Raw genomic sequence first — 9,059 nt, forward strand, 5'->3', positions numbered from 1 at the left:
GGATGGATGGATAATGAATGGATGATTAATGGGTGGATGGATGGATGGAGGATGGATGGATGGATGGATGGAGGATGGATGGATGATGGATGGATGGATGGAGTCAGGCCTACCTTGGGGGAAGCCTCCAGCTCATCCACTTGGTTGCTGCCCAGTTTGGTTTTGATGAAGAACTCCACTTTGGCGTTGAACTTCATGAAGGTCACATAGCAGGAGTAGCACAGCAGCAGACTGATACTTTCGCTCAATGTGATTTGATTATCCAGAAAGAAGTAGATGAGCATGAGCAAGCCAATGATGTAGAAGGAAACATCCCTGAACAGAGGCCACCAGGTGAGGTTCAGTACCTCTTTGGAAAACAGGGCGCACATCCCAATCACAAACAGGATGTTAAAGACGGCCGATCCCACGATGGTACCGATGCCCACATTGCTGTGTGAGACGAACACCCCTATGACCGAAGTGAAGAGCTCTGGAGCGGAGCCCCCTGCTGCCATAAAGGTGGCTCCAGCAACGTCGTCCGAAATCTCCAGCTTTTCTGTGATGACAGTGAGTGCTGGGACAAAGAACTCGTCGCAAACTATGGCTAAGGCTATGAACATGTACAACATTCCAAACATATGAAGCACCACAAAGCCCTGGCGTCTGTCCTCCACGCTGAAAAAGTCTGTTGGATAATCCCCTTGATTCAGCTCCAGGTCTGAGGACTTCATGGCCACTGGGGTGTCTTCTGGGGCTGCGGAGAGGTTCTGGTGCTGCAGAAGAGTTCTTTGTGGTACCGCTGCATTGGCTGAGACCTCAGCAGCCGATTTCAGCTCAGAGGCTACAGCTGTGGCTAATGATAAGGCACTCAGGGAACAAACTGTGCAGGCGGCCACCAGGCTGATGACAAAGCCCAAAATCCGTCCAGGTCGCAGCTTCCTCCTGACCCTCTGATAGTGGCCACGACTGTTGCTGCTACTGTGAGGACCCAGGAGAGGATCAGAGCAGGACCAAGCTATCATGTCTTGATTTCTTATGGGTAACATGACATCCATGGTGTTTGGCGGTCAGGTAGAGTGGAAAGGTCTGGATTTCCCCCCCAGGGCTGGACAGGTGGTGCCGGTGGCTACTTTGGCGGGGGCTTGACAGGCCGCGGCGGCTCACCGGTTAGTTTGCATGCTGCTTCCAGCTCTAAGAACAGTGGAGGCCCAGTCCTATTCCAGAATTCAAAATGTTCAAAGGCTTCCTCATATTATTCTCTAGAAAAAAAGAAAAACATCATGAAACAGCAGTTCAACTTTTTTTTACACAATCTTTCTGTTTTTCACACAAAAACACCAGATGAGTCTTAGTTTCAGTCTGTAGACCGTGAACCCATGTGAAGAGTTACTACTGTCACTGTTACACCTGCTGCCAGCAGCATCACGAAAGAGACCAAAGTCGAGGATTTGGCATGAAATATGATCAAATTTGTAAAGCATTTTTTCCCACAATTTGTTTAGTAGTCAAGGCCCGGGGGCCGGATCCGGCCCTTCAGATCATTTTATTTTATTGTTATTAATGACCCGATGTTATCTTGCACTTATTTTTAACTTGTACATATTTTTTTAAATATATTTTTCTGGAGAGTAAAATATTGAAAGTTATTTAAGATTTAAGTTGATTTATTCTGGAATAATATTCCTGCCTTTATTATTCAGACTTGTGTTAAAAAGTTACAGTTTTAGAGTTTAAAAAATTGCCATTTTTCTAACTTTTTGGACTATTTTGGCATTTACTAAGGTTTCTATTTTAGAGATTAGATAATATTTTAGCTAAATGCTAGCTGTTCTGGCTAATTTAGGCTATTCTTTTTATGTTTTTCAGGTTTTTTGCAGTTTAGCTTTTATCAGCTTTATGCTATTTGTTTTGGCTAATCTTTTTTTGGCTAATTTTGCATTTAGCTAATATTTTAGCTGGATATCAGTGTTTTTTAGTCATAAGCTTCAGCGTTTTTTACTATCAATTTCAGCATCTTCAGCAGCCAAATTCAGCTTACAGCATTCACACTAGCATTATCACAGGTAATGTTATGTATCTAGTTCATAATTATTTTTAAAAGTTACAGTTTTATCATTTTAAAAATATAGTTTTAATGTGTTCAATAAATGTTTGGCCTGCGATCTAAGGTGTGTTTTGGATTTTGACCCCTTGTGTGATTGAGTTTGACACTCCTGATCTAGAACTATTTCTCAAGAATAACTGTCAGAAACTGATTTGCTAGACAGTAAACATGGAGGATTGAAAACGCTTTTTGGAAGATTTGTCGACTCGACTAAATGACAAAAAAGAATTTGGAGTTCTCATGTCAAACTGTCATCTGGGTTTTAATCAGGATGAAAAGATTACGTACAGGTCAGATGGAGTGGAGCACTCACGTTGGCTGGCTGTGATCTGAGGCAGTGCCACCTTCAAACATAGCTCCTGTTGAAGGCTTTGCTTTCCTGCATCAATCCCTCCATACGCTTGTTAAACCATTTTCAAATTTAATGATTACACTTTTGATTTTTCTAAAATGATTATAAATAAATAACCTTTAATATGACAAACATAGCTTCTCTGTGCTGGAGCCACCAGCTGAAAGGGTCTCACTGGGGTCTAGATCTTTGAGATGTTGTGAACATTCACAATCTTGTTCCCTCAAGAGTTCTCGTTTTGTTATCAGGTCTATTTTTCTTTACTCTTGTTGGTAGCTAGGAATTTCTAGCTATATCTTTCACGCTTTCTTCCCTTCACGTAGAATGACACAGGCTTGAGCTGAAGCCAGAAGAAACATGGAGTGTTCCTGTTGGAGGATTCAGTCTCGCTTTATAGTTTGAAGCAGGAAACAGAATAAATCTCTACAGAAATGATGATCACAGCAGGGACAGCGATAAAAACCCTCAAAGTGTTTAAAGATCTACTTCTTCAATTTCAAACTCAGATATTTATGTTCCGTGCCACATTTAAACCAGTATTTATAGCAGCATATATTTCTGTAGCGACAGAGGCCTCCTGTGCCTCAGAGAGAGCTGTTCTTGTGCTGAAGCCTATAGTTTAATGAAAGCTCATTAGGCTGTAGAATAATCCCTGAGGAGATATTCTTAGATTAGCCTCAGGCCCTGCTCAATGGATCTGCTTTCAAAGTCAAAAACCAAACGTCAACCCAAGTCTATCATTTTGTCGATGGGTGTAAGTAAAAGCATAAATGCATTTTTGCAGGAAGCTTATCAAGTTTAAAATTTAAAGAAACAATATCTAGAAACATGTTAAAGATGGATGACAGTGAAATATTAATCTTAGTAAATTGAAACACACTTCTTCATCAGTTCCAAATCTAAAACTCAACATGAAGTTTGTCAGAAAGAGTCAGTGTGAAGACTTTCAGGACTTCTGAGAAAGACGAAGCAGAGTTTTGTTCTTACCACGCTGGATGATCTTGTTTTGAAGTTCTCCGCTGGTGATCCAGAGATGCTGAGGAAATATTCCAAATGATTGATTCTGAAATTAAAGCAATCCCGAATGATCATCAAAGTGCAGGTCCTGACAGTAAATCCACAGTTGGATTTTCTTCCCTGAGCTGAGGAGGAGCTCAGAGATGCAGGTTCAAACTGGGCAACTCCTTCCCTCACTTAGTTCCTCCCCTCAGACACTGTCCCCGCCCTTCTCCTCCATCACTTGACTCAAGTCTAAGCTTCTGTCGTTCTCTTTGTGTCTTCCTCTTTTTTAATTCCCCTTTTGGGAACAAATCCTTGTAAGAGCCAAGGCCCCCATAAAGGACCCGCACCAGGCTCCAGTCAACCACCCTTCCACCCCGCGGGAGGTCCAGGAGAGAGCAAGGCAGGGGCCGCCCACCTCCATCCAGGAGAGGTGGAGGTCCCTGAAGAGCTTCATGAACATTAGCCGACCAGGCTCACCCACAGGAGGGGCCCAGCGCTCAAGGGAAAGGACTAGAACCAGCACCCCAGGGACATGGCCCCCGTTGCCAAGGGTCTGCCCCCCCCCCACCACCACCACCACCAGGGATGGGGTATGGGACAGCTGGTCAGAAGTCCCACCTTCCTTTGGACTTCCCTAAATTTAGCACTAGTTTCAGTCGAAGAAGGGAGTCATGGACAGCAGCAAATGCTTTCTGCAGGGTTCCTATGACCTGAAACTGAGATGATCCACAACAATAAATAACTCTATTATCAGCATGAAGTGCAAGATGGCTTCTGAGACTGATTGACCCAAGTCAGGGGTCAGCAATCTTTAACAGTAAAAGAGCTGTTTGGGTTTCTTTTCTATTGATCAAACCTAGAAGGAGCCGTATAGTTTTACTTTAGCCTTTAAGAAATTTAGATCTGCATTCATGACCTTCTGTTTTTACATGAGTAAATATGAATTATGTCTTTTTTTTGGCACGAACAAAAGCAAAGATGTAAAAAGAACCTAGCATCTCTCAAAATGTGATTTTTAATAACCAATGCTGTGCAGCTGTGTGGTTTTAACTCATAAAAGATCAAACTTTTTACCTAAGTTTTTCTTTGTATATAAATCTGTTCATTCTGGAGGTAGAGTTGATCAAACAAGACGTCTTCAGGTCAACAGGATGTAAAAACCTACATAGTTTATCATCTATGTGAACCTCAGACATCAGTTTATACATTTAACTCATTTAAATTTAATAAATGCTAATTAAGTGATCCTTACTTTAAAAAAATGCTATTTTATCTATTTTTGGTATTTCTTTTATTTTATTTCCCCCTCTTTGTCCTCTGCAGTCTTACTCTGCTGGGTTTTGTTATTTTAGTTTGGATCTTGGTAGTCTTAGTTTTCAGGCTTTGTTTATTTGTTTTCTTTAGGTAGTTCTGGTTACAGACATTAGCAGGAGCTGCTGATGGCTTTTTAACTTTCTAAGTGGCCACAAGAGACACAAGAGATTCTAGTATTTTAGCTAAAGCACAGATTTAATATTGGTCTGTAATTTGTTAGAACTGTAGGATCACCTTCCTTTTATAAAGGAGACACTAATGCTGATTTCCAGATGTTTGGTATTTATTTAGTTTTGATAAAAAGATTTAAAAGAATTGAAAGTGTCTGTGCTGTCATAAGGAAATTAGGAAGAGTGTGAACCATTTTGTTCACAGAAAGAGAATCACATTAGATTGAGATGCGATCTGGCCTTTTGAAATAATTAAAAACAGACTAATTTGTGGGCAAGTCTGTTTAAGTCTGTGCAAGTCGCCCTCCGATGAAAATTATGTTTTTTGAGTTTTTAACATGTCTGTGTGTAGGGTTGGGCACCGATGGGTTCTGATGCGGTTCCGGTTCTACCGCGGTTCTTTTGTTTCGGTTTCGGTTCCCTTTCGGTGCTTATTGCGGTACTTCAGTAATAAAATGCCTTTATCTTCCTAAACCCAAAGCAGAACGGCTTCAAACAAGCGCAGACTCCCTCCTGCCGTGCAGCTGTGCGCACGTAATATAAAGCATAATATAAAAGTCCGTCTTAAATAAACTTAAACGTCCTTGAAATTTTAGCCTGACGTTTTATTAAATTAAATCAGGAATGTGGCATTTATTTGCAGTTGTTTTTGGGCAAAAGCAATATCCATCCATCCATCTTCTTGACCGCTTCGTCCCTGTCGGGGTCGCGGGGTGCCGGAGCCTATCCCGGCTACTGATGGGTGAAGGCGGGGTTCACCCTGGACAGGTCGCCAGTCTGTCGCAGGGCCTCAATCACACACATTCACTCTGACATTCACACCTAGGGGCAATTTAAAGTCACCAATTAACCTATGAAGCATGTTTTTGGACGGTGGGAGGAAGCCGGAGTCCCCGGTGAAAACCCACGCATGCACGGGGAGAACATGCAAACTCCACACAGAAAGGTTCCGGCCGGGAGTCGAACCGGGGCCTTCTCGCTGTGAGGCAAGAGCGCTAACCACTGCGCCACCGTGCAGCCCTAAAAGCAATATTTTATTTCAATAAAATAAGGCGGAAGATAAATCTCAATCACACGGCTGCAAAGCGCAGCAGATGATGACGACCCGCTGTGGTGGTGGGCGGAGCCGAGCCGAGCTTTCTGCTATTAGCAGCCCAACAAGGAGGAAACGATTCATTGTTTCATTTTGGGATGGGGCTCCAGCGTTGTTTAAAAATTGCGGAAACTCCACTATTCACAGCGAAAGTCCCGCCCACCGACGTTGCGGAAGCCGACCATCTCGGCGGTTTTATATGAGCCCGCCCACGAACACAAAGTAAATAGATAGGCTGAATCGTAAAGAATCAGAAGGGAGTACAAGTGATTGACATGTCCACAGACAAATGAAACTTCAATGAACTTTGGAACCGAAATCCGGCACCGTTTGCAGCCGCATCTTTCGGTTTCGGTAGAACCACGCAAATCATAACGGTTCCTACTTGGAACCGAACTTCGGTGCCCAACCCTAACTGTGTGTCATTTTTCTTCTGAAAGAGAACAAATGTAATAAGAAATCCTCTAGTTTTTCCATTTCCGAGTATTTCTCCTTTTAAATCTGTCAATCAAACTGTCTTGGACAGACTCTGTTTGAATGAATGATCTTCTTTCATCAACAGCTCTGCTGCACATGCACTAAACCCTCATCTGTTCCTAGTGTCTAGTTCAGGTTCTGGAGAAGAGAAGATGGTATCTTCACATTGACTGCAGTCAAATGAGCCGCCGTTCACATTTCTGTGGTCAAATCAGCATCACTGGATTTTTGGTGTGAGTTTCATCCAATACTTACGGTAGCAGGACTGAGAACGCTGGAAAATCTCCACCAGACTCCACGGAGCTTCTTGATGTGACCACGGAAATGAAACACTTTCATTTTAGATGGACCATACCATATATCTTCCAGTTGTGTCCTGTCTTCACTTAATTCCAGTTTATACAGACACCACTCCATGTAGCGATCAGTCTAAAAACTTTAACAGGTAGCTCCTGCCACACACAAAAACACATTTTTGGATAAGCGGGGGGTAGCAAAGAGACCCATTTCACAGTGACGTCAGACAGAGTGGCGACAGGGACGTGAGTGTGATACGCACCTTCAGAATAATGGATTTAGACTGGAAAACCGAAGAACCGAACGCTGTTTGACACAATTTTACATAGATTATAAAGAGTAATCTTACCAATTTCAAGAGAAAAAATTACAATATTTATTTTATGAATGTCCTGCTGAACTCTATTTTCATTTCTTGTCTTAGATCGTTCACAAATCTAAATGCAAATTTGAAAAATCCTTCAATATTTAAGGTCTTATTGAAAATATTGACCTTTCATTTGAGCAGATATTATTCTAACTGGTTCTATTTTGGTTGATGTTATTTCCACGTATTTTGAGTGAGATCAGCACAAAAACTGATAGAAATTCATGTTGGTCACATTTAAAACCTTCAGCAAAGACGCACATCTCTGCATTACTGTACACATTTTAATCACTTCCCAGGATAAATGTACTTGTTGTTCTACAGGATATTTTAGGGGATAATTTTAAAAACAGGAATGGTTTGATTCAGTGAAAATGTTCAGAGCAGCTATTGAGCCACATAGGTTCAGCTTTCAAAATAAGAGCGGCCAAAAATATATATATATCTCTGGGTGAATGTATTTTATAACATTACATGGAAATAGTCACTTTCATATTTATTCACAGTTTCAATTGATTTGATCATGTTTTACCTTTTTTTCCTGCAGATCAGACACATTTATGATCAAAATCAAAGAGGAGTGATGTTAGAACCACGGCTGAGCTAACAGCAGCTCACTGACCGCAGTAGAAAACATTACAACAGGAATAAGTTTGACTTTAATGTCAGACATGCTGGAATTGTCTGACTTTAGATCTGTTTACAAGGATTTATGGAAGTTTAGACAACTTTGAACTGGTGAGAAAAGATCTTCTGCAGCTCCACGTCTCATAGCTAAAGCTAATGCTAGTGTTAGCATTAGCACAGATTAAAAGAATAAAATCAGAATTACCTTCATAATCAAACAAGCAGCATTCACTGAAGTACTTGTACAAATAGGTGTTTTTTCTTACGTGTCTTTTAACATGTGGTCAAAGTAAGCAGCAAAGATCTGACCTGGAGACTCTTGGCTCTTAGCAGAAGGAGAAGACTTTGCCCTCATTAATGACCTTAGTAACGAATGAGGTCTGGGCTCTGGTGCTATAAAGAGAGCCATGCAATGCCCTGAAAGAACAGGACTTGTTACACAATCAACCAAGAAAACCTTCTGTCGTTTTGGTTGTGTGTGAAGGGCATCTCAGGACGAAGGGCTGACAGGTTGAGAAAACCCTCTTTAGATCTGCTGCTAGTTTGGGTCCTCAGGACATAGGACATCCCCCCCCCCCATAAACCAGATCCGGTTGACTTTTAAATGTGTGTCTGTAACCCTCACCAGAGGTAGGAGACTCTGTCCAAATTAGATCCTTCTAGTTCAACCAATGCAGTGACTGTGTTCCATAATGTTAGTTTGTCTTTGGGTTCACAGGCAGTAGAAGTGTTCACTGGTTAGGCAGGGATCACTGGAGGCTTACTGACCAAAGCTGCTGCTTGAAATAGAACTGTGTTATGAAAGACAGAGACCTTACAGTATTTACAAAAAAGGATTTCTGAGGTAACCAGAGAGACCAGAACTCTGTCCTGATTTATTAATCCATTCATGATGAACATCAGACATTTCAGGACTCCATGAAACATATGTTCTACATACAGATGTGTAGGATAAAATGTGACTTATGAGTTTGTGCAGTAATGTAAGGATGAATGAGAAACCCCAGGATTTGAGCTCCCTGAACAAAGCCAGTATGTTGAAGTTCCAGCAGCAGGACCTCAGCCGTCCTCTCAGCAGCTCTGGGATCAGGAGCTTGAAATCCATCACTGCTCTGACCAGGCTGACATAAGACATGAAGAGCGCCCTACTCTGTCCAATGCCGTTACATCACAGGGCATAGGCAACCTGTACGCCATCTGGTGGAGGAGGTGCCAAATTACAGTGATTTTATATGGATTTTTTCTTTTTGTTTAACAATTTGACACACCGCTCA

At 41.8% G+C, this 9,059-nt stretch overlaps 1 protein-coding gene across 1 annotated transcript in view; it reads right to left on the reverse strand.

The window, feature by feature from the left end:
* Window positions 1-3,592, reverse strand: part of slc24a2 (solute carrier family 24 member 2) — a 25,044-nt gene extending 21,452 nt beyond the window's left edge. Inside the window, exons 1-2 of the mRNA XM_024259351.2 lie at window positions 3,426-3,592; window positions 114-1,241 (exon numbers count right to left, since the gene is read on the reverse strand). Of these exons, the coding sequence (XP_024115119.1) occupies window positions 114-1,037 (924 nt within the window). The 5' untranslated portion in view covers window positions 1,038-1,241; window positions 3,426-3,592. The remainder of the gene's footprint in view (window positions 1-113; window positions 1,242-3,425) is intronic.
* Between the last annotated feature and the right edge of the window lie 5,467 nt (window positions 3,593-9,059).

Source organism: Oryzias melastigma, linkage group LG1 (genome assembly GCF_002922805.2).
Source record: "Oryzias melastigma strain HK-1 linkage group LG1, ASM292280v2, whole genome shotgun sequence".
In the NCBI taxonomy this organism is placed as follows: domain Eukaryota; kingdom Metazoa; phylum Chordata; class Actinopteri; order Beloniformes; family Adrianichthyidae; genus Oryzias; species Oryzias melastigma.